The 25,662-nt window shown below is 49.2% G+C and overlaps 1 protein-coding gene across 2 annotated transcripts in view; it reads left to right on the forward strand.

Annotated features, from left to right (window-relative positions):
• The first annotated feature begins 731 nt into the window (after window positions 1-731).
• PIP4K2A (phosphatidylinositol-5-phosphate 4-kinase type 2 alpha) overlaps window positions 732-25,662 on the forward strand; it is a 173,277-nt gene continuing 148,346 nt past the window's right edge. For both annotated transcript variants that reach the window (XM_055146870.1, XM_055146872.1), the window contains exon 1: window positions 732-1,017. In XM_055146870.1, the coding sequence (XP_055002845.1) occupies window positions 874-1,017 (144 nt within the window). In that variant the 5' untranslated portion in view covers window positions 732-873. The remainder of the gene's footprint in view (window positions 1,018-25,662) is intronic.

Raw genomic sequence — 25,662 nt, forward strand, 5'->3', positions numbered from 1 at the left:
GCGTCGCGGAGGGTTTGAAAGGGAAGGTGCGGTCCGGGGCAGGATGCTCCAGGCTAGAGCTGAAGCTCCAAGATGAGGAGTCCAGAGCTGTGCGTGAGGAGGGGCGGGATGCAGGAGGCGGTGGGCGACAGCCTGTGAAGGTGGGTCACCCCTTCCGCGTGCGGGCAGGCCCGAGGCTCAAAGGGAGTAAGAAATCCATTTCAGGACGCGGCGCGCTTCGTCCCCGCGAGCTGGACCCGGGGACGCGCAGGTCTGCACCCGCGCCGCGCCTCTCCCCAGCTCGGTAAGCGGCGCTTCCCAGCACCTCCTGCCTCCGCCCGATCGTCGCGTCTTGGGGCGTCTCCGCTCGGGTCTCCCCGCGACCCCCCATCCCGGGCTCTCGTTTCCGAGAGGAGCAGGAGGAGGGGTACTCGGCACGAGGGAGTCCCCGAGCTCTCCGCGCCGCACGCCGGGGTCGGCCGGAGCGCGACGCAGCCCGGGCAGCACCCGGGGCACCGGGGCGCAGCTTAACGGTCCCGCGACCGCGCCCCGCGCCCCGCCTGCCGCGCCGCAGCTGCTGCCCGCCCGCCCCCTGCGTCATGACGCCGGCGCCCAACGCGGAAGCCGCCCGGGCGCGCCTGGTCCAGCCGCGGGCTGAGCGCCGAGCGGCGGCGGCGGGATCCGGGCCCGGCTCGAGCCGAGCGCAGCGGCCCTCCCCGGCGGGCGGCGCGGGCGCGGCGGGCGGAGCCAGGCGGAGCGCACGGGCGGCCGGAGCTGGGCACGGCGCGCCGGGGCCGCCGCCAGGGGGATGCGGCTGCCTCCCCGGGCCGGCGTGTAGAGGGCGGGTCCCCGGCCTCGGGAGCGCGGCGGTGGAGGGGGACAGAGGCGGCGGCCATGGCGACCCCCGGCAACCTGGGGTCCTCCGTCCTCGCGAGCAAGACCAAGACCAAGAAGAAGCACTTCGTGGCGCAGAAAGTGAAGCTCTTTCGGGCCAGCGATCCGCTGCTCAGTGTCCTGATGTGGGGGGTAAACCACTCGGTAAGGGCTCGGGCTGCGGCGCGCGGTCCCTTTCTTCCTTCTCCTCCTCCTCTTCCTCCTCCACCTTCTGCTCTGCTGCTGCTGCGGCTGCGGGCCGGGCTGTCTGAACGGGGCCCCGGCCCTGGGCTGCACGTCCTCTGGGGCTGCCAGTTCCCCGGTCGCGGGCGTCTCGGTGCCCCCTGCCCGGTGGCGCGCGCGCACCCGTCTCGGCCATCCGGGGGCCACCTGGACCGACTCTGGAGCTAGGGCCGGCTGCAAGATGCGGGAGTCCCGTCTGCATCTGTACCTCGCGGCCGATGCACCCCCCCCCCCCCACACACACACCCGGTTCAGTCCAGCCACCGGTCGGGCAGCCCCCGCAGCGCGAGCCCGCGGGAAGAAGTTTGTGCGGGGCATGGCTGCGGCCCGGGCGTCAGCCACGGCGGGGGCTGCTGGGCTTGAAGTCGCAGGGATCGATGCCTTCTCACATGGACGGCGGGGGTAGCGGGGGGATGGGGGGACAGGTGTACCTGTCCGCGGCTGGCAGCGTCCGGAGCATCCCGGACCTCTCCGCGGATACGAGACGGGTGATCGCGGAGATCTGAGCTGCGGCTGACATACTCGGTCCTCCCCCTCCATCCCCCTCTCCTTTAAAGGCGACATTAGTGGACCCCAAGGAATCTTTTGAGCAAAGATATCGCCTCGATAAACATCGCGCGGGCCTTCGGCATGGTCCTCCGCACCCTCTCCCGCAGCGCCCAGGCTGCCGTGCGGGGCTGGAGAGGCGCGCGGCGGGGCGTCTTTCTCGCACCCCTCCTCCCCAACCTTGGGGAGCCAGGCCCGAGTCCAGCTGCGGAAGGGCAGCCGGCGGGGTGACGGCAGGATGGGGGCGGGGGTCTCAGCGGGCGGACCGGGACGCTGAGGCTCAGGGGACGCCTGGAAAGGTGAGCACCGCGGGCTCTCCCCTGCAGAACGCGCCGCTGCGGGCTCTGCGGACTGCGGTGGGAGGGTCTGAAAACCGCCCGAGGCCGGCCCCGGGCGAGGAACTCCGGCAGTTTTCTTCTCTGTAGGATGGGGGGCGGGGGAGGGGTGTGTGGACCGAGCGAGGAGCTGCTGGCCAAGCCCTGAAAGTTGCAGGATCCTGGGGAGCGCGAGCGTGACCTTATCCACTGCAGTCTGGCAGCATCCGCGGGAGAGGGAAGCCGCCTCCCGGACTTGGGGTATCGACCGACGTCCATGGGCCTTTTTGCCAGCGCGAACGAAATGACCGATGGAACCTTGGGAAGTGTTTAGAGAACATTCTCAATTTGATGAAGTTGTTTAAAATGACACCACCTCCCTCCACCCGCCTCAAGCATTGCGTTTCGTCTTTGGCTTTTTCCTTCTTAAGTTTTTGAGCTGGTGAGAGTCAGCCCGAACCTGGACACATTGTGTTTCGTTGAAGTGTTTTAAAAGAGGTTGGGGGAAAATGACTTCTCTTCTCTTAGCCTAATAATACCTGGTCTCACTGAAGTGCATTTGAACTTCCTTTCAACTTCTTTAGCAATTTAGGAATGTCACCTCTGACAAACGCACACATCACAGCAGCCAAACTCTTCCTAAGTTTTATTGCAGTAACAAAAATACATTTTTCCCTTTGCGATAAGCCTGCAGTTTATGTAATTTTGTTAACCTTTTCTTTACCTCTTCTAATTCTCCTTTGGAATCCTGGAGTTTCCAGGAGTTTGTGCCTGAGGGTTTAATCCGGTAAAGTAGTGTCAACAATAACCCCCAGGAAAAGTGAGCTGTCTGGGAATTAGTCAGGATTCCAGCTTACTTTAGCAACTCATGTAATTATGCATGTTTTACTATAACCACTTAATGTTGCTACCTTTTATTTGTGAATTGCTACATTTGCTTGAGAGTTTCTTGCTGATTGGAAATATTTCAACCTACCTAAGACTTATGTAATGATGTTTGATTTGTAAACAGTGCATTTTGTGTCACTTTTCCTTTGCTTTCAAGAGAAGCTTGCAATCCTAAATTTAAGTATCCAGAAGAGTCCTTTCCATAGTATGTCATGCACCATCTTTTCACTCAACAAATATTGTGCTCAGCTGCAAAATATTGCTTAAACCGCTGCTCATAGTTTTGTATAAATACCTTTAAATTTTGACGGCCCTGAGTCATCACAAATAAGTTGCATCTTGCAGCCTTTTCCAAAATATTAATTGTATTATTTCTGAAAAATAAAGGAAACATGAGATCCAAACTACAACCACCAGACTTTAAAATGAGCCAGTTAAGGTGAGGTGGGGGAGGGAACTTGGAAACACTACTGGAGGGAAGTTGAAACTGGTGGTGGGATTGGTGCTAGAACATTATATGTCTAAAACTCAGCTATCAATAACTTTGTAAGTCATAGTTCATTAATTAAATAGATATTTTAAGTGAAAGGAAATGCATATAAAGATGAAATGTAAGAACTTAGATGCCATATATTTCTGGTCTATTTCATTTTAAATGACCAAATCTAATATCAGATAAGTGTTTTCTATGGTCTTATGTGCACCAAAGTCTATGGTATAACATGAGAATAAATATGTCAGCAAGATTAGCAAGCAAGCATAGTGTTGTGTGCAAATGGGAAGCTTGGAGAAAGTAAGCAGAGACGGAGAACTTTCCAGTCTTGCCCCACATGTCTAATATGATCAGACTTAAGTGGAAAATACTTAATATTTATTGCTGTTAAAATTCATTTTGTTAAAATTCATTTGTTTTAAGGACAGTTTGAAAGAACCATACTTTTGGGAGTGAGTGATTTGGTTCTATTAGCATCTTATCAGTGTTTGGAAATCTCCATACTGTTGTAAAAACTCTTTGGATCTGCATCCTAATTCTTGTTCTACTTAATGTTGACCTTGGTCATGTTCTTTCCCTAACTTCAAAATTCAAGACTATTTTTACAGACTTCTGGACACATGATGCAGGGATTCGAAGATGAGGAATAGTTCTAGTTTACAGACTGCCTGCCATTCAGCGATTCGATAGCTGGGGTCAAGTTAACTGCTCATCAGAAACTTGTGTTCTGTGCTGGATCTGTGATGGTTGCTTCTATATAGAACTTGTACACACACTCTACTTCCTTGTCGCTTTCCCATAAACAAGAAACATAACATGCTTGTAACTTGGTATTTTCACTGTATTGGGTGTTATAAGAAACTCAGAGATGACTTAAAGTGTATAGTAAGATTGTGTGGATTATAAGCAAATACCATGCTTATCATATGTAAGGAATTAAGCTTCTGAGGGTTTGGTATTTGCCTGGGTCTTAGATCCAGTCTTCCTTGGATACCTAGCAATACTCTTGGGAGTGGGGGAAACAACTATATGAGAAAGGTTGCATTATTATTAGCATCTGCCTTTAGTAGCATGCCAGAATTTTCAGAATCATGACTAGAAGGAGGGTCTGTAGTGAATGTGGAGTCTCTGGTGATTGTAAGAGATGTGAGAACTAGAGTTTGCTGGATTGATTTTAGTTGGACTGCAGTGTAGTCTATTAAGTCAAAGTCTATTTGATTGCGATGCAAAAGCATGTAATTAAGGTGGAAATTTTCACGTCCATTATGGTGGTGATTCTCAATGAGGAGCTAAAGCCTGACTTTGTGTGGTTTGTTGGTGTTATTTTGTGCTTTCTAACTTAAAATACCCATCAGTGAATGGATCACCGCCAATTTGTATTTCAAGTAATTTAAGCAGGGGATATAATTGAGCATATAAAGGAAAAGATGGTTTCAGAAGGAAATTTGTCTTGTTATATTTGGAATAAAAACTAAAACTAAAAAAAAGTTCAGGCAGTTAGCTCCTTAGGATTATGTGTGTGTGTGTGTGTGTGTGTGTATTGCTTTTTGGGTCACACCCAATGATGCACAGGGGTTGCTCCTGGCTCTGCACTCAGGAATTACTCCTGGCGGTGCTCAGGGGACCATATGGGATGCTAGAAATCGAACCTGGGTCAGCCGAGTGCAAGGCAAACGCCCTACCCGCTATGCTATATTGCTCCAGCTCCTAGGATTATATTTTAACAGCATGTGGAACAAACCAAATCCACAATCCAAAACTGTTGTAATTTACAGTGGTGTTTTGAAAGCTTTTTAGGCAGATGCTATGTGACCCTCTTAGAAATTAGTGCTTGAACTATTCACGTGAAGGAAGACATCTGAGTAGGGGGAAAAATGTAAAAGACATGGAACTTGTTGGAGTCAAATAAAGTATTTCCAAGTTGCTAATACTAACGTTGAAGTCTTTTGATTGCAGGTCTTAAGAAAGCAAGTTTAGGGGGTCATTTAACACCTTAGAGAGGTTTGGGACATGACCCCAGGGGAAGTAGGATTGAATAAAGGAACTACAGGGATGACTGATTGGAGCCCTGGGTCTGGAAGTTGCGGACTTTCTGTCACTTTTCAGGTTTATTCTTGCTTCTTCTTGACTGGTTTCTCTGCATGGGGTAGAGTATCACTAGTGGCTCCTGAGTTGCGAGTTTTTTCTCTTCTAGCTTTTTTCTCACAAAGGGACTCATGTCTCGGATTTCTCTGCAGGGACAGGGCAGTCATGTCTCTGATTCGGTTATAAAATGGCCCTGGAAGGATTCCTGTTGGTCCAACTGAGTCAGCAGCAGTACCCCCCTCCCCCATTCGGGACTGGAGCATTATTAAAGGTGGCAGGATGGAGGAGGGACAGTTAGTTCCCAAAGGAAGGGGGGCAGGAGGGGCTGGGGCTTGGCCAAAGTCATGCAGTAAACTGCACAGGTGAGCTGGGTGCAGTTCTTGGTGTGTGCATGCCACGTTTGTGTGCTCCACCAGATGATGTGGTTTTTCTGGGTCAATTATTCTTGTTGAGTTCTCAGCACAGTCAAAGACTTTAAATAGGTAGAATAACATACCGGAGAATTAATGCCTCTCAGGGCTGTGGCTTGGTGCTTGTGCACTCAGAAAAGCAAGAGAAGGAAACCAGATGGAAAAATGAAATGACTGACTAGGAAATATGAATGGAGTAAAATACACGGAGGCAGTGAAATTAAGATGATAATAAGCTAGGCATTAGATGAATGGAATTGAATGAAATTCAGCTCACTAAACTCAGCTCTCTTGTTGAATTTTTTTCATCCCTTTACCGTTTAGTCGAACAAATGATAAAGCAGGCAACATACCACATCGTTTAGTTGGAAAATAATTTTATATTCTCAAATTTTGGGAGTGTGTCCTAAGAAGAGAAGGCATTTTCTGAAAAATGAAAAAATGGCATTTTCTTCTCCAGGTACCTTGGCCTGGAGTATTTAGGTTGATGCCAGAGGCAGGCCAATAATTTACCCCTTCTTGGCTGGATAATCTGTTCTGCCTTTAAAAGACTACATTTGTAATAAACTAACAAACAGAAAGCAACACTTGTAATAAACAGAAAGCAACAATTATAGTAACTAACAAATAGAAAGCAACAATTGTAATAACTTACAAACAGAAAGCAACAATTGTAATAAACTAGCAAATAGAAAGCAACAATTATAATAAACTAACAAACAGAATCTTAAATTGATTAGGAAATGCAGTGGACCAGAGTCCTTAACTTTCCAGTTTACCCTTTGGGATACGAATATGGGGATTTGGGGGAATTGATGAATTTGGTGAAATGTTTTGTGGTCATATCACATAGCCTCAGCTCCAGCTGGCCCCTGTCTTTTCTGGGTTCTGAGAAGATGGTCCAGCTAACCCAGTGTCAATAGACTTGTACCTAAAGTGAAAGGATGATGCTGATGGCCACATAGGATTTTTGCAGGAATAAAATAATGCGGTTAAAACCCCAGTCTGTAATTAGCACATGGCCAAGATTCAGTAACTGATCACCTACAAATGATGTCATTCGGTACTGTATTAACAAGTAGGCAAGCGTTCACTGTGTAGAGAAACTGCTTGGGTACATTAACAAGGGCAAATCAGATTGTGACTCAGCAGGTCAGGGGTTATGGGCTATGTGTCTGCGTTTCTCAGGCTCTTGGGTCTTGCTGAAGCTGGGTGGTCAATGGGTAGATCCTCTGCATAGCAAGAGAGAAGAAAGACTTTAAACATACGGGAAATGCTTCAGCTTTGCCTCCTAACTACAGGCAAAGGGTGGGGAAGAACAAAATAGGGCATAGAAGAGAAGGAACTTTGTTACCTTGGTTTGTTTGTTTATTTATGAAATATTGAACTTCGGGTGGTGGTGGGTGGAGTGACAGGTACCAGCTCTGTGATGGGGACTGGTGAGGGCATTAGAGCTCAGGGCAAGCTTTGGGCTCAGATAGAGGCTGGGCAGCGGGATGGGGGAGGGGTGGTGTTCATGGAGAATTGGGAGTGGAGGTCACAGGGGAGCTCTGGCATTAAGGGAAGGACAGGAAGGACAGGAGGAAGGCCAGCAGAAAGAGATGAACAGTGACCCTGACATCCGTCGTGTGTTTAGGGCAGTGCAGGAGGTGTGCGTGTGGACTGTGGAGGGAGGAGGGAGGGAAGCAGAGCTTGTCTTTGCAGCAGGTGAGATGCTGAGGGTGACAGCCACCATTCTCACCTAGGACCCTCAGCTTACCAGTTCTCTCTATGCAGCCTAACCAGATAGCCAGCCCGGTTACTGTCTCTTCTTCAACTATCTCTATCCCCCCTCCCCCCAGATTTATTTCCCTGGGACTCCTTTTGTCCCTTTGGGGACCCTTGAGTCCTGTGATAGTCTAGTGAAGAAGGCTCAGGACCCTTTTGAGAAGGCAGATGCCGCCCACTGTATCCTTGGGGTTCACGACCCCTGCCACTGGGACCAGGAGACCCAGTGAGTAGCCCTCTCAAGAGTCAGGTGGGGTCGTGTAGGTGGGACAGGGAACAGCCCTGGACCAGGAGGACAATGGCAGGGAGAAATTGAAGCTACAGTCACAGAGTGAGGAAGGTTATCTGTCACCCATACTTACTGTGGAGACCCTCATTCTGCTGCTTGGATGGGCCCAGAATTTTTATCCTACCCCCCACTTTTCCTTCTTTTTTTTTTTTTTTGTCAAGTTGGCCAGTGCTCAGAATTTATTTCTGGCTCTGTATTCAGGGATCACTCCTGGCAGGCTTGGGAGACCTACAGAGTGCTGGGGATTGAACCTAGGTCAACCTCATGCAAGGCAAGAACCTTTTCTGCTACATTATCCCTGCCCCCCCTTTCTTTAGCTTCTTCTTTCTTTACTCTCAAAAGTTATACTTGAACAGGCAGAACATAAACTATTAACCTGGAGGGTACCTGTTAGCAAATGCCGGTATTTTTGTTTGTTTCTTAGTAGAAAGAAAATCACTGTTTATATTTCAAACATCTAGAAAGAGTGTGTGTGTGTGTGTGTGTGTGTGTGTGTGTGTGTGAGAGAGAGAGAGAGAGAGAGAGAGAGAGAGAGAGAGAGAGAGAGAGAGAGAGAGAGAGAGAGTTTCTGTGTATAATGTGTTCATGAAGAGCCTTGTAGAGGGATTGAAAATAGTTGCCTACCTCAAAAGGCAAGCTGGAGGTTTCACAGTTCTGCTTGTTGGTTCTGCGTCTGCGTGCCGGAGGGATGCACAGGAGATCACAGCTTGGTTGACCTATGTCCTTGAGCTAGCCCTGCCAGCCCCTTGCTCTTATAAGTGCTTCTTTATACAAAGCAGATAGTGATAGCTCCCTCGGTGGCAGAGGAGCCTGCCAGTGTGGATTAAATTAGTTTTGGGGGACGGGGGAGATAGCTCAGAGAGCGAGTGTGCATGCCTTCCATGCATCACACCCTGAGTTCAGTCCCACCGCTGCCTGGAGGCCGCAATAAATAAATAAGATAGGCTTCATGCGCTGTCATTGGCACATGGTTCGTTATCAATAAATGTTAGCTCTCCTTATTTTAAAACTATCTTGTTTTATTTAAGTTTTATTTTAGTTACTAGGGTTCATTCAGTGTGTCAGAGTCACCCCTACCTCTCTCTGGCCCGGCCAGACCCCCTCTCCTACCCTCTCTCCTCACCGTGGTGAGCTTAGTTCTGTGGACCAGCTCACAGAGTTGGGCCCTGTGCTGTTCGCTTCTGATGCCTGAGGACCCTTTTTGATGACAGGACCCCACTGCCCTGTGCTGGCAGCTGCAGAGGAAGCAGAACCTCTCCCTGCACACAGGCGTCTGAAGAACAGAACTGAAGCACCGGGCTGGGTCAGAGTATACATTGCACCAGCACATTTGAATATGAGGGTGAAGGAGATTGGTGAGGTGGCCAGGCACACAGGTGGGACATTCCCCACCGTGGGAACAGCTGGTGCAGAGACCCCAAGGCAACTGCAGGCTTGGTATCTAGGAACCACCTGGAAGCTGTTTGGCTGGAGCAGAGAGAGCCTGAGAGGGAGAGATGCAGATGGAGCATGGCCTGCATCTGGGGCCCAGACCCTGGGAGCTGATACGAGGAGTTCAGGATCTGGTCGGGACCCTCCTTGCTGGAGAAGCCAGGACCTTTGGCTGCAGCCGGCAGCCCGGTGCAGCACGGTGACACGCAGGGTGGTGCCCAGGGTGGGGCTTGGCCGTCCCCTCCAGGGAGAGAAGCAGGTCCCTGGTGGCCACAGGCCACTCCCACAGAGATCGCATACCTGGTGATGTGTTAGCAGCTGAGGGCTGGAGAAGGCTCGTTGGCAAATCCCAGGGTGTCTGGGCCAGGGGAGAGTTTGGCCTCTCTGAGCTGCCTGGACATCAGTCAGCTGGACGGCTTCGTAGCTTCATGTGGGGGGGGTGAAGGGCCAGTGGGGTGGTCACTGTAGATGTGCTGTGTGTGACCAGGAGGCAGGGAGCAAAGGCGCGGGCAGGAATCTGTAGGCGAGGAGACTGCATGCCGCCCCAGGGCAGTGGCGAGGGCGCTTGGGCCGATTGGGGGTGGTGAAGGTAAAATAACTTTACACCCCCAGATGTCAGTGATGTCACCATTCACCTCAGGTACAGTTAAGAGAAATCTGAGAGACTGAGAGCCACAGGGCCTGCTGATGGGAGTGTTCGGAGCTGCGTGGAGCGGCCTGCTGCAGGCAGTGCGGGGTTTGTGAGTGTGCGCATGTGTGCATGCGCTGTGGTTGCCTGGGGCCGGGCCCACACTGACCGGGCAGAGCCTACGCCAGGCCACTGAGCTTCCTCTCGGGGTGAATTTTTTTTTAATTTTTGGGTGACACTCAGCGATGCACAGGGGTTACTCCTGGTTCATGCACTCAGGAATTACTCCAGGCAGTGCTTGGGGGACCATATGGGATGCTGGGCATTGAACCCGGGTCGGCAGTGTGCAAGGCAAATGCCCAACCCACTGTGCTATCTCTCCAGCCCCTCTGGCTGGATTTTAATGAGCCAAACACATGCTGCTGTGTTTGCCAGAGAAAAACCTAACAAGCTTCCGACCAGTCCCTTCCAAGTTTACCCTTGAGCTGGATGCGATGACACTGGGTCTTAAGGTGTGAGAAAGTCCTCCCGAAACACACACCATGATGCAAACCGGTGTCACCCCAGTAAAAATCATAAGTTTTAACCATCCAAAAAGAGGTTTATCAGTAGGGCCAGGGAGATGGCTCAGGGGACACAGCACATGTCCCTGGGCCTGTGGGAGCCCCAGGGCTCAGCCGCACACTGTCCCCTCAAACAGTCGCTGTGGCTCAAACCACTTGTCCTGAGTGGGACTCAGTATGTTTTCTGCTCATTGAGATGATTCTGTGTCTTTTTCTCTCAGGTTTTGCTCTTCGTACAGCCCCGCCCCTCTGCCCTCACCTGCCAAGAAAGTATCCGACCCAACCCGCCGTGTCCACTGTCACCACCCCCAGTCGGTCTGAGAAGGCCGTTCCATGGCCTGACAGTGACACGGGGCTATTTCAATTGCGTTTAATATTTGGTCTGTGGTTCCTGTTTCTCGTGCGCGCTCTACGGTCACCTGTGGCGAGTGCCTACAGAACGGGACGGTGGGGTGAGAGAGTTTTCATCGCTGTTGGATTTTGAGGGACCATCTCCCGGCCCCATGCCCTGCTTTAAACACTTAAATGGCTCCCCAGAATGACAGACCCTGCCCTTTTGTGTCCACTCTGCTTCTCTGTTCCTGTCACAGCCAGAATTGAAACGACTATGTCACATATCCCCAGTTGTATCTCATGGCTGTGTCCCCTGTTCCCTCCTGGAACTGCTGTGTGTGTGTGGGGGGGGGGAGCGGGAGAGGGGGGTTAAGAGGTTGGACCACATCTGGTAGTGCTCAGCACTTACTCCTGACCCTGCTCAGGGGACCCTGTGTGGTGCCAGGATTTGAACCAGGGCAAGGCAAGTGCCTTAACCCCTAAACTATCTCTCTAGCCGCTCCTTTGGTTTTTTTCCCCTTACCTCCTACTCATCAACTATTTCTTGGGTGCCTTGTGGGGCTCCTCCTCCTTTATTCAGCCTCTCAGTGGAGGAATGTCCCAGGACTCTGTCCAGGGTTTTCTAGAACTGCATATGTCTTTTTTTTTCCTCCATGACCTTATTTAGTCCTGTGGCTTTTGATACCATTTCCTGCTGTCGATTGGGAAATGTGCTGCTCCTCCAGCCTCACTCCTGGCTCCGAACTCAGTTTCTCAGCAGGTATCTTTACTTGAACATCTGATGGCATCTCAGAGGCATCCCCTCCACGCTCCCCACTCCCACCCACCCCCACCTTCTGCGCTGCCTCTGCTCCATCTCTTTCCCACGATGGAGGGAACCACAGACCTTTTAAGCCGGGCCGCCATCTACTCAGCTGCTCCAGCTTAAAACCTAGGAGCCCACTTGATTCCTCACTTGGCTGCTTGGTTCTCCTCTTGGTTCTCTGGGATTCAGCCTCCTCCTCTCACCTTCCTGCTAATCAGTCTCCTCCTCTCACCCCAGATTCTCAGTAGCTGTGGCAGCCCCGGTCTCTCTGAAATGCAGATGTTAAATATCAGGGCCCTTCTCCCCCACTGCATTGCAAATGACCCCAGAGCACATAGCGCCTCCCCCACCTCTAAGGTATTGCACACAAGACCTCGTGAGCCAGTTCCCTGCTTCCCTCTTGGCCCCCACGTCTTATCGCTCTCTTCAGGGCTGCTTCCTTCTAGCCACGCAGGCAGAGGCCACAGCGCTTCTGCATTTACTTTCCTCTTCATGGTGAATCTTCTTCCCTGGGCCCTTTGCAGACCTGCCATCTTGCCTGTCTCCTCTAAAGTAACCCCTCTGCTCTCGTGTTACTCTTGTCTTTTCACCTTGACACTCAACACCGGTGGAAACTGAGCTGGCTGCGTGCTTACTCTCTCTTCCCCGGACAAGGTTATGAAGGCGTGGAGCAGCTGCGGCTTGGTCTCACGGCACTGTAGCGCCGTGCCTGTATGCAGCAGGCGCCCATTGGGTGCGGTTGCACGGCTGCCTGCCGCTGAGTCTCCAGATGCCACAGACCATTAGCGTTCAAAGGGAGCACTCAGCCCCTCCGCGGCGCGTTTTCATCAGGGCGTGAAGTTTATTTTTGCTATTATTGAGCACAGTCTCTGGAGCCTTGTGCTGTTCTGGTTGTGCAATGCCTGGGGGGCGGGGAGAGGATGGGGGCGGGTGGGGGCGGGGTGGTGTGCAAGAAACTTGGTGCAAGTTGGGCGGCAGCGATAAGAGGTGTGGGGTAACCACAAGCCGGAGCCAAAGAGAGGGCTTGTGTTTACAGCAACCCGCTGGAACTTTGCCTTGTGAGCATAGCAGGGAAGGCCCAGAGTCAGCTTCAGAGCCTCTGAGGTCCAGGGAGCACTGCAAAGGGCATGGGAGCGCAAATGATGCGTCTAGGCAGCTGGAGGCACGGCGGGAGATGGGGTGGGTGGGTGCGGTGTCTCTGAAGTAGCCCTTCAAGCTTAGAGTGGCTTTGTGATCTTTGCGACCTGCTCTCCACATGAGTATTCCAAGGTGAGCAGGGCCAAGAAGGAACGTGGTTGGAGCCTCTCATATCTCTGTTCTGTGTGTCTGGGGGGGGCATCTCTCTGGAGCAGTGTGGTTCTGCTGGTGCTTCTTCGTGGAGCTGTATTCAGCTCTGGCTGCTTCTTTTTCTTTTTTTGGTAAAGCAAGATAGTTTTTTATTAAAGTTGATTTAGAAAGATGTGAGGGGAGAGAAAGAGAGAAGTACATGTTCAAGAGAGAACACCAGCTTCTTCAAAGTGAAATAAGCAAGCAGAGAGGCACAACAGCGAGACACCTGTTTTATTTTATTTTTTTAGTTTTTAAAATTTTATTGAATCACCGTGAATAGTTACAAGCTTGCATGTTTGGGTTACAATCATCAACAATGATCAAACACCCATCCCTCCACCAGTGCACATTCCCCACCACCAATATCCCCAGTGTACCCCCCCTTTCCCACCCTCCCCCTGTCTCTATGGCAGACAATATTTCCTCTCTGCTTTTGGGCATTATAGCTTGCAACACAGACACTGAGAGGTCATCATTTTGGTCCATTATCTACTTTTGGCATGCATCTCCCATCCCAACTGGGAGACACCTGTTGAAGGGAGAACATGGGCTTGAAGACCAAGCCCACTTCTTCATTTTAAACCTGAGTCTTGCCTTTCCCGTGTGCAGTTATTTGGGGAGGATTCTTTGTGTCTGCAGGTGAAAGCGAGCATTCTCTCCAGAGTGCATTTTTGCCAGGTGACGGAGGAGTGTTCCAGACCCAGGCTAATGACACTCAACTTACAGCTTAGACCTCTTGCAGACGGTGTCCTTGGCCTAGAGGGGGCTTATTCTGGACTCTATTCCATGGGTGGACTCTGGGATCTGGCTCTTTCTTTCTACCCAACCCCTCCCAACTGGGGTGGGCTCTCTTAACTCGGGGTAGAAGTTGTGGGGGAGGCACTGCTCCTGCACCCCCACTCTCTCAGGTTTTGACAGGGAAACGCCAGCGTCTTCAGTACAGTGTGCCTTTAAGAAAGCGGTTAGGGCTGGCAAGATGGCGAGGGTTGACAGGCATGCTTTGCATGTGGAAACCCCCTGTTCCCTCCTCAGCACTGCATGGTCCTCCTAACACCCCCAGGGAACACTGAATTAGGAGTAACTCCCAAGCATCACTGAGTGCAACCCACAAAACCACGGGGGGGGGGATCCTTTCTATTTCAGATGTTGTTTCCAGAGTACAGTTGCTTAGAATCCCCTGATCCCACTGGCTCTATGGATATGGGAGGCATCTTCGAGCTTTCTCAGAGAGGGAATAAGGGACAAGGAAGCAGGGAACAGTGGCTCAGTGGTGATGTCCACTCAGAGCCATCACAGGGGAAACAGTGTGGGGTCTCAGTGACAACAGGAGTTGGTGGTTCAGTGAGCAGCAGTGATGGGAGACAGTGCCAAGGATGAGGAAGAGGTCCCCTGTGAGGTGTTCCGGAAGTAGGAGTCCACTGGCTTGATTCATTGGCATGAGGGATGTGGGGGGCAGAGTTGAGGAAGCACCAGACTCTCTGCTTTGGAGATAAAGTTGTTTTCTTACTGTTCTGATACACTGATACATTATTGCCATCTTCCGGGCTATCAGCCACGAAGTTTTTATTATCAGCACCAGTGTTACTTATGCAGACCCAGGAGTCCACTTCCTAGGCTGAAGTTTCCACCATGTTCTGAGTAAACTCAGCATTTGATGTCCTTGGCCTTAGTAGATTTCTGAGATGCTGGCTGAGGGCTCTCATTCAGCCAGTAAGCTATTTTGTAAAAAGTTCCTCCTCAGATCAGAATTGCTCCCTGCCTTCGGCCACTGGGTTGGGATTGGCTTTTAGGAGATCTTTTCTCTAAGGAAGGCCTTAAAGAAAGACAGTTTTAATTTTATTTATTTACTTAAGTTATTTTTTTAATTAGTGAATCACCGTGAGGGTACAGTTATAGATTTATACATTTTCGTGCTCGTGTTTCCCTCATACAATGTTCGAGAACCCATCCCTTCACCAGTGCCCATTCTCCACCACCAATAAACCCAGCATCCCTCCCACCCCCCAATCCCATCTCCCCCCACACCACCCTTCCTCTGTGGCAGGGTATTCCCTTTTGTTCTCACTCTCCAATTGGGTGTTGTGGTTTGCAATAGGGGTCTTGAGTGGCCATCGTGTTAAGTCTCTAGTCTACTTTCAACATGCATCACCCTTCCCCCACGTGGCCTCCAACCATGTTTTACTTGGTGTTCCCTTCTCTATCTGAGATGCCTTTTCCCCAGAATGTGAGGCCAGCTTCCAGGCCATGGAGTTAACCTACTGGTACTTATTTCTACTATTCTTGGGTATTAGTCTCCTACTCTGTTATTCTATATTCTACAGATGAGTGCAATCTTTGTATATCTGTCTCTCTTTTCTGACTCATTTCACTTAGCATGATACTTTCCATGTTGATCCACTTATATGCAAAGTTCATGACTTCATTTTTTCTAACAGCTGCATAGTATTCCATTGTATAGATGTTTAAAGTTTCTTTAACCAGAACAGTCATCTGTTCTAGGGCACTTGGGTTTTTTCCAGATTCTGGCTATTGTAAACAGTGCTGTGATGAACATATAAGTGCAGATATCATTTTGACTATACTTTTTTGCTTCTCTGGGATATATTCCCAGCAGTGGTATTGCTGGGTGAATGGGAGCTCAATTTCTAATTTTTTGAGAAGCGTCCATATTGTTTTCCCAAAGGGCTAAACTAGTCAGCATTCCCACCAGCAGTGTAGAAGGGTCCCTAACTCCCCACATCCTCTCCAACAGTGAGAGATCCTTTTGTCCTTTTGGATGTGTGCCAGTCTCTGTGGTGTGAGGTGGTATCTCATGGTTGTTTTGATCTGCATCTCCCTGATGATTAGTGATGTAGAGCACTTTTTCATGTGCCTTTTGGCCATTCGTATCTCTTCCTTGGGAAAGTTTCTGTTCATTTCTTCGCCCCATTTTCTGATGGGGTTGGATGTTTTCTTCTTGTAGAGTTCAATCAGTGCTTTATATACCCTTGATATCAACCCCTTATCTGATGGGTATTGTGTAAATATCCTTTCCCATTCTGTAGATAGTCTTTGCATTCTGGTCACTGTATCTTTTGCAGTGCAGAAGCTTTTTAGTTTAATGTAGTCCCATTTGTTGATCTCTGTTTCCACTTGGTTGGCCAGTTGTGTGTCATCTTTGAAGATACCTTTATCTTCAATATTGTGGAGGGTTTTGCCGACCTTGTCCTCAATGTACCTTATGGTTTGTGCACAAAAGTCAGATCAAAATGGATTAAAGAAAGACAGTTTTTGCTTGGAGAGGGCACATAGCCTGACTAGGAAGGCAGGCCGGTAATTATGGATAAACAAGATGGTAAATGAATGAATTAGCTGGAGTGCCTCATTCAAGCTTCATTTGGTTATAAATAACAGCCCCATAAGTGCGACTAACACGGGAAGGACAGGCAGGGTTATCGGAAGCCGAGGCCGCCGGCTCCCATGCCCACTCCCTTTCTCACCAGTCGTTTTACCGTCATATTTCTGGATGCTGTTCCCTTGCCTTAAACCAGCCACGCCTTAACATAACACTGCCAAAGCTAATCGGAAAAAGACCATTTTAGATTAAGCGAGAATTAAGCGAGACTTAAAATATCTCTGCAGTCTTCACATTAACTTTTCATGAACCTTCATCCAAAGATACGTTGAGCTTTTGGACCCGGCTGTGGAAGGAGCATGATGGAGGGGCCCGAGGGAGCGCCCTCGGACCCCAAGCAGCCCACTGAACTAATTCCGGCATGGGACCAGAGACCCCACGGCGTGCTGAAGCTGTGGGACCCGGGCATCCCCCAATTCTTTTACCCTGTCTCTCTCTCAACTCCTCCCTCCTGAGCACAGCGCAGGGGCCGCGGTTTTCCTGAGCGCAAAACGGAGACGCCGAGCCCCTCTCTAGGTTTCTCCATCTTATGAGCACCATAAAAGGGTAAAAGTTTGTAGTGATGTTATTTCTGGTTGTACTTTCCCTGGACTTTATACAGAAACCCAAAACCGCGCGGCCGCTGCCGCGGCCGCGCGACTTAATGTCATCTTAGTATGAGCAATATGTAATGGTTCCTTTCTAATGGGGCGGACTTTTGTGGGAGATCCTAATAGTAAGTCTGTTGCTGAAATATTGAAGGCAATCAAAGTGGTAGCCATCTCACTAGACTGAACTAAGCTATATCCCCACGCCGGCTGAGAAGAAATTTTCTTCTTTCTCGGGAAGAAACGCGGTGTGTCATCAACTACAGTGTGATGTCCATTAAGCAAACAGACCTGGTGGCGTGGGAATGGGATATAAGGGGAAAAATTATGTACAAGGAACAGCGGGACGCTGGTGGAATCTCGAGCCGGAGCCGATACCAGCGCAAGACCTTCGGTTCCAGAGACTGCTTGCAGATACTCTACAAGTCTATCAACTAAGCCAGAGCCCCACGCCTGCTGATGACGGGAAATAACCATCCTTTTCGGTTTTTTTTCCCTTGTCAGGCAGCGTGGCGATTACTAAAACAGGCGTGAACTCGGTGGCGCGGGGCAAGGGGGAAAAAGAAAAACTATGTAACAAACAGCGGGACTTAATATCTCTATATTCTTAGCAATGGAGAACTATCAAATGCCTCCTTGGCAATAGGACTGCTTTTCTTTTTTGGGGGAAACCCCAACAACGGTAGTGAGTTGTGTGTTGAAACATGGAATGTAATCGAAATAAGGCGTAAACGAAGTGAAACATATCATGTGCAAGGGTTGGGACTGGGGAGGTGGGAGGGGGCGGCAGGTATACTGGGGGGGTTGGTGATGGAAGATGGGCACTGGTGAAGTGAAGGGTGTTTGAGAACTGTATAACCGACATAATCCTGAGAACTATGTAACCCTCCACATGGTGATTCAATAAAATTTAAAAAAAAAAAAAAAAGTTCCAACAAACAAGAAAAAAAAATAAAATAAAAAAAAATAAATAAAATCTCTGGGCTGAGTGTAATAGAGACGTTACTGGTGCCCGCTGGAGTAAATCGATCAAAAAAAAAAAAACAAAGATACGTTGATCCTCCCCCTCTGTCTCACAGATGCCACACGGCTCCGAAGCTTATTTGCTCCTACATGGAAGCACCTTCAGGTGACCACTGACCCCTCTGCTGTCCATCCTTGTGGGGTTGTGCCAATGACTGAAAAGGGGACAAAGTCAGGAAGAATTGGGCATCGTGAGATCACCCACCGTGCAGGAGGAAGGCCGCTTCTCCATGTGCAGGAAGCGGGTGGGTGGAACGGGTGGGTGGGGCTCAAGCCACAGTCCTGGGCAGCCCCCCTGCTCCAGATACAACATGGTAACCGTGGGACATGCACTGCTCTGGGGCTAAGAGTTGCTGGTGTTGGATCTGGAAGTGAGCTGACGTGAACTGGTTGGAGTGGTTGCAGACGGGCCTTCAGGGCCAGGAAGAAGCGTTTACAGACCCATGAAGGCCCCTGAGGCCCCTGGTGCTTTCAGGGAATCTTGGACCTTTTTTCTCTTGCTCTCTCATCTAATTTGGAATTTTGTTTTTTATGGGCATTATTCTTTTTTTTTTTTTAACTTTTTATTAAATCACCATGTGGAAAGTTACAAAGTTCTCAGGTTTATATGTCAGTTATACAATATTCAAACACCCATCCCTTCACCAGTGCCCATATTCCACCACCAAAAACCCCAGTATACCCCCGCCCCCACCCCCTACCCCCTACTGTATAACTAATGAATTTCACTTCGTTTTTTCTTTATCTTGATTACATTTCATAATTCAACACAAAACTCACTATAGTTGTTGGAGTTTCCACCCAAGAGAGACAGACCTACTACATTTGATAATTAGTTTTTCATTGCTGGAAATGAAGAGATATGTAGCCACACTGCTACAAGTACATAACTCTCTCTCTCTCTTTTTTTTCTTTTTCCTTTTCCCTTTTTTTTTTCTTTTTCCCCCTCATCCCCCTTCCCGCGCCTCATAGTATGGTATACGCCACGCCGCGTTGGCCAGCGTGGGGCTTTTGCTTAGTTCACAGTCCAGAGAGGTGGCTGCTACATTAAAAACCTTCATATTTCAACAAAAACTTACTGTTATTATTTGGAGTTTCCCCCCCAAGTCAGACCTGTTCAAAAGGAACCGTTTCACATTGCTGACAATTATAAATATTAAGTCGCGAGGACGCGGTAGCGTCCGCGCGGTTTTGGATTTCTGTATAAAGTCCAGGGAAAATTCTGTCAGAAATTACATAGCCCAGCTCACAGTCCCAGTGCATTGCTGTAAGAAGTCTCTGAATTCAAAGTCTTTAGGCGCAGAGGGTCTGATTCGCGCTCAGCGGCTCCGGATTTATCTGGGCTGAGGGCGTGCCAGTTACGCTCCCTTCCCATGAGTTCCTGGGAGCCCCAAAAGTAAAAACCGAATACCTCTGGGTTTGGAGTCTAGAAGATGGCGCCTGCCACATGGGTGCTGCCAGCCCGCCGCTTTCCATGCAGGAAGACAGGGTGGGGAGGAAAAAAATCCACCCCTGGCAGTACAGAGTTGTAGTATGGGCATTATTCTTTTCTTGTTCTCTTGCATATATTCCTGTTACTGCATCATTCACTTTTCCTTATTTGTAGATTTATTTTGGGGTCTAAAAGTGCTTGGGAGACCTAGGCTTCTTCCCAGCAGTCCTTTGCCAACCGGGCAAGGGGTTGGGTGCCGGGGCCCGAGGATTCGGTGCTGCTTGGGCCTGGTGCTTGGGGGCCTCCTAGGCTGTACCCAGTGATGTTTCAGAGACTATGTGGTGCCAGGGATCAAATCCAGGGCAGCTGCACACAAGACACATGCCTTAACTCCTGTCCAAACTCTCCAGTCCTTGTTTTATGGTTGGGGATATTTTAGGCTACACTTGGCAGTGGACTGGAGTGATAGCACAGCGGGTAGGGCGCTTGCCTTGCACGTGGCTGACCCAGGTTTGATTCCTCCATCCCTCTCGGAGAGCCCGGCAAGCTACCGAGAGTATCCCGCCTGCACGGTAGAGCCTGGCAAGCTACCCATTGCATATTTGATATGTCAAAAACAGTAACAACAAGTCTCACAGTGGAGATGTTACTGGTGCCCACTCGAGCAAATCTACAAGCAACGGGATGACAGTGCGACAGTGTGACAGTGCTACACTTGACAGTGCTCTGGGCTTCTCCTAGCTCTGTGCTTGGTGGTAGGGGGTACGGGTGGTGGTGGAGGGTTAGTGATCCTTAGCGGTGCTCAGAGGACCATGAGATACCAGGAACCAAACCTCATCCTCCTGGATGCAAAGCTTACTCTCAACCCTTGGGCATTCTGTCCAGGCCTGTGCTCATTTTTTGCGTTCGGGGATCACTCCTGGTAGTGCTCAGCAGACCATGTGAGGTGTCAGAATCGAACTGGGGTCCGTCACATACAAGACCATCACCATACCTGCTGTACTATATCTCCAGCTCCTCCTGCATTCATTTCTTGAGACTTGGTTATTTGGGCTTCAAATTGGACCAAAAGTTACCAGATACCATACCTGTCTCCAAAGTCTGGGGCTTAGTATTTCTCTTAATTGTAAGAAACACTTGGTTTGGGTTTCGTTGACTTGCCCTTTGAGGAAGTTACCGCATATTAATCAAGCTAAGGATGGCTTCTGTGGCGTGTCACCCAGAGATGAGGGTGAAATGGGGTGTGGGGGAGAAAGCACCATTGCCACCTGTGTACTCTGGCATGGGGCTGTGGCAGCCAGATGCTGGCACCCTCCTCACCGTGTCCCCAATTGCCCTCATGCTCAGTGGGCTCCTGGGTGCTACCACCTGCCCTACTCCACTCTTTGCGACAACATCGCTCTTGTCAGGTTCCCAGGTGCGGAGCTCCTTGAGCAGGTAGCAGGCGGGGTTCAGTCTGGCCCAGGAAAGAGGAAGCAGGGTGTTTAACAAGTCTGCACAAAGAGGAAGGGCATGATTGTATGGTGCCCTCGTGTCCCCGTTCTTTTCTCAGTGCTCCAGTATACTGTCATTGAAACGCCCTGCAGTGTTTCATTCCTTACCTAGCTGCGGCATTCCACCGCACTGCTGTGGGGTCATCTGTGATGGCTCTGCGGGTGCTGGCCATCAGCCCACATGCCGAGAAGCCCCCAGGATCTCTCTGCTGCTTCCAGAAAGTTTGCTAGTTTCTGGGTGAAGGGCTAATTGACAGTCTTACCAACAGGAGTGTTTCTGGACCAGGACATGGCTCAGCCAGAGAGCACATGCCTGACATATGGGGCCCTGGGGTGTGCCCCCAGCGCTGCACAAAAAACAAAAATGAAGAAAGCTTAAGAAAATAAAGCCTGTTTCCTGCTTGATTTTTTTCTGCTTCCGTCTCTTGCCGCCACCTTCAGGGCTTTGATGCTGAGGGGGGAACGAGTGTCTCTGCTGTGCTCGGTCACTCCAGGATTCCCTTCAGACCTGTCTATCCTGCTGGTCTTGGCGATGCCATCGGCATCTCTTTTGGAAGACAGACTGGACCAGCAGTCTTGGGGACCTGGGCAGACTTGGTACTGACCCTTCCAACCCCCCCCCCACCCCGCCGTGCACCTCAAGTGTAGGGTATTGAACCTGTTGGGGTTGAACACAGGTACCACAATGGGGTGACTGGTGTCAAGTGGAGCCAGATCTGGGACTTCTGAAGACAGTTTCACTTTGGTCTCCTCCATGGGAAAGTTGCTGGCATGGTTTGACACTAAATTTGTAGGCATGGAGCGGTATGGAGGGAAAGAATGTGGGTGATGCCAGAGTTGGCCCAGACACTATTTTCTTTAAACCCGTCACAAGGTCATGATTACAGGAACCCGTGCTGCAGACCAGCTGGGAAGACAGCGACCACTTCCCCACCTGCCTAGCCTTCCCCAGTTTCCTCCTCCCCATTCTCCCCCTCGCCCAGCTAGCTGGGGCCCCATCTTAACCATATGAATTTGGGCCTGAGAGATAACCCCTGCCTGGTTCCAGGCACCAAGGGGCCCCCTGAGCACTCTGCAGGTGATGCTCAAATACCAAACCAGCTGTGGCACCTGAATGGCACCCAGCATGATCCAGAAAAGCAGAGAAAAACAAAAAGAAGAAGTACACATTTATCACACTCTCCATCTTTGTGCTATCCCATTTGGGAGAGGGGACGTACCCAGCAGTACTTAGGACTTACTTCTGGCTCTGTGCTCAAGGAGTAGTTTGGCAGGGTGCATGGTACCCTATCTGGTAGGGAATTGTACCCCGGTTGGCTGTGTGCAAGACAAGCACCCTGCCCACTGTGCTATCATTCTGGCCTCTTCTGGGTCATTCAGAAGCTCAGTTATTCCTTATATTCTGTACATCAAGCAATAGTCCCAATTCACTTCTTAAAGCTAAGTGCCATTTTGTGTTTAATTGGAATTAAAGCTATGAAGATGGATAAGAATACTTGTCACATGTTTTGTTTTGACGCTATAGGGTTTGAGTCGTTTGACTAAAATCTCTTCCTATGCATATGAGCCGAAAGTTTTAGGGTACTCAGAGAGTGTCACATCATATATACATGTGTGGTTGTTGTTCTGGTGGCCCCTTGTGAATTTCCTTGGCACCAACTCCTTTCTGAGCATGCATGCCTCCCAAGTGCCCGGTGGGTTCTTCTCTGTTATCGGAGTCACCCCTGACACCTTTGGTTTCTGTGTCCCCAAATTTCTTATCTCACGAGGCCTAGAGGTCCATTTGACCTTTTTTGAAACCTTCTGTTGGAACTTACTCCTGTGCCAAGAAATCTTTTGAGAAAAAACTTTCAACACCTCCCTTTTCGAACCAAGACCTCTGGCTGAAAGTGAAACTGCAGCTTTAGAGCTAACCTAGAGCAGGTCTCTGCATAGAAACAAGCCAGCTTACAAATGAGTGTCTGGAACACAACCCATTCATAAATTGGATTCTGCTTGTGCTCAGATGAAAAGTTCGAATGCGTTGGCATAGAAAGAACTGTTCAGAAACAATTTGGGTGAACCCAGAAGGCTTGACTTTCTTTTGGCATGTGGAGCTAAGCAGAGACCTGAAGCAAATTTTAAGAAACATTTTAAATTGGGTGTGTGTGGGGGGGTGGGGGGAAGAGGGAAGTTAGGTATGACTTTGTCTTATTCACTTTTCTTTTGCATCTGAAGCATTGGATATTTACAAATTTAAAACGTGTCAACATTTTAGCAGTAATTCAGTCAATATATATCCAGTGCTGAAAGTTTTAATTTAGTGTTTAGGCATTGGATACTCACAAATTTAAAACACGCCCATGTTTCTGTAGAAATTCAGTCAATTGCTGATATTGAACACTTTTTTCCAATTTGAATCTTTTAAGTTTAATTGAAACATCTCATTACATATAAAACTCATCTTCTAAAGCATACTATTAAGTGATTTAGTATTGAACATTTAATTTAATGTTATACAATATTTCTTCCTTTTGGGGCTGGAGAGATAGAATAGTGGGTAGTGCACTTGGCTTACACACAACAGACCTGAATTTGATCTCTGACACCATATACGGTCTCCTAAGCCCTCCAGGAGTGATCTCTGAGCGCAGAGCCGCAGAGCCGGGACTAAGCCGTGAGCACTGCTGGGTGTGGCCCCACCCAAAACCCAAATAAATAAATAATAAAAAGAGACTTCTTTCTTTTTATTAAGGTAAACTAGGAACATTTATAATTTCAGTGAGTTTACATTTCAGTACGTACTGAGGGGAAGATTGCCATCTACATCTACATATGAAAAACTTGAAAAATGTGGTGGAAAATTACTGTGATTATTCTCCTCTCAAAGCAGCCAGTGTTAATGATTTTACATGTATCTCTTCAATATCACTTAAAAAATCTCATTGAGAGTATCCTGTCTATAGCTGCTCCCCTTTCCATTTGTTGTCTTCACAGTTGATATTTTTAATGGTTTCCTAATAATTTATTTATTTATTTATTTATTTATTTTGCTTTTTGGGTCACACCCGGCAATGCACAGGGGTTACTCCTGGTTCTACACTCAGGAATTACTCCTGGCGGTGCTCAGGGGACCATATGGGATGCTGGGATTCGAACCCGGGTCGGCCGCGTGCAAGGCAAACGCCCTACCCGCTGTGCTATCGCTCCAGCCCCTGGTTTCCTAATAATTTAGTGACGTGTTAAGAGTCTATAGGTTGTTCCCTGTTTTTTGCTACCATAAATGTTGTTGCTGTCGACATCTCTCTTGTCACTTTTTCTTACTTCCGGTGACTTCCTTGGAATAGTCCCCTCTGCAGAGATCTCTTGGCCAGGAGCAGTGAGTCTGGGCCTTGTTGTTGTGAGATGGCCACGCCCCTTAGTCCCCCCCAGCAAGGTGGGTGCGAGCCCTGGCCTGCTCCCGCTCCTGGTGCTTCTAATTTGAATGGTAGGGACTGGAATGTAAAGGGTGCCGGTGTGTGTCAGTTACTTCTCTATGGAACTGGGGAGGCTATGCTTTTCTGTCATAAAAAAAAAATCATCAAGGATGAACTCTTGCTTAAAGGAACTTTAGGCTGTCTTAAAAAGAAGGACTACATATGAGGGGAGTGCTGGGGTGGGCCTCTCTGGTTGGAGAACCAACTTTGGAGGATGTGAGCGTCTGAGGAGAGCTGCTTTGACACTAGCTCTGTGTGTGTGTGTGTGTGTGTGTGTGTGTGTGTCTGTCTGTCTGTCTGTCTGTCTGTCTGTCTGTCTGTCTGTCTGTCTGATTGGCAGTGATTGCTTAGGAAGGGTAGACCTGAATCCCGAGAGCAGCTCCACACTCACAGCCAATGGTGGTTGGTTCACTCCCATAGGCCAGACCACCCGTGACTTAAGTCACGCCCAGCCTATGGCCTTTGCGGGCGGGAAGGATTCCTCTAGTTGCTGGTGACTTGGAGTTGGTGTTTGGTGGAACAGCCTTTCTAGTTCTCCTTGGACCTCAGCTGTGAGTGACTCAGGGGCTGCTCTTCGGAGGCTGGGATGAAACATTTGCTCGAACCCATTCTCGGGTGTGCTTATGTGTGAAGGTTGACGCGTTGGCCCTTCTGTGGTCTGCAGTTGGCTGGAGCGGGAGTGCAGTTCTGTCCCCTCTGCTCCGTGTGGTCTGACGTCAGCAGCTCAGTCCCCAGTGCTGACTTTACATCCAGAGGCCTGTTGGGCCTGGGAGAGGAGGTCGAGGCTTTGCCAAGTGGTGGTGAGTGTCTGGCTCCTTCTGTTGTTGAGAAAGAAGAGAGAGGCGTGATTCTTCCTTTCTGCAGAAGTGAACACACACACTCTTCCTATTTTAATATTTAGCTTTAATATATTATAAGTCATTTATTTTTTCTGAAGAGAAGGGACCCTGGGGACATTAAAGAGAATGGTAGCTCTTTTAGAAAGGAAGGAAAGGTCATCCTATAGCCCAGAGCCATCAGACAAACTGTGATTCCCACCTTCTGTGGATGTTTTATTGTGACAGGACTAACTACAGTTGCCAGTTGCCAGGAGGCTAAATTACTATTTTAGATGGATGCAGCTTTGAATTAGCCCTAGATAATGCATTTCTTTTTAAATTGAACCTTAATTGATTTTTATTTTTTTACAGCTTGAATTAAGTAGAAAATGAAGGGTCTTTTCTAAAAGATGGTAATAGATATTTAACTTAGGTAATTATCTAATAGAGTAACTATTTCTACCCTCATATTATTTTGAAATAT

Source organism: Sorex araneus, chromosome 9, assembly GCF_027595985.1.
Source record: "Sorex araneus isolate mSorAra2 chromosome 9, mSorAra2.pri, whole genome shotgun sequence".
Lineage (NCBI taxonomy): Eukaryota > Metazoa > Chordata > Mammalia > Eulipotyphla > Soricidae > Sorex > Sorex araneus.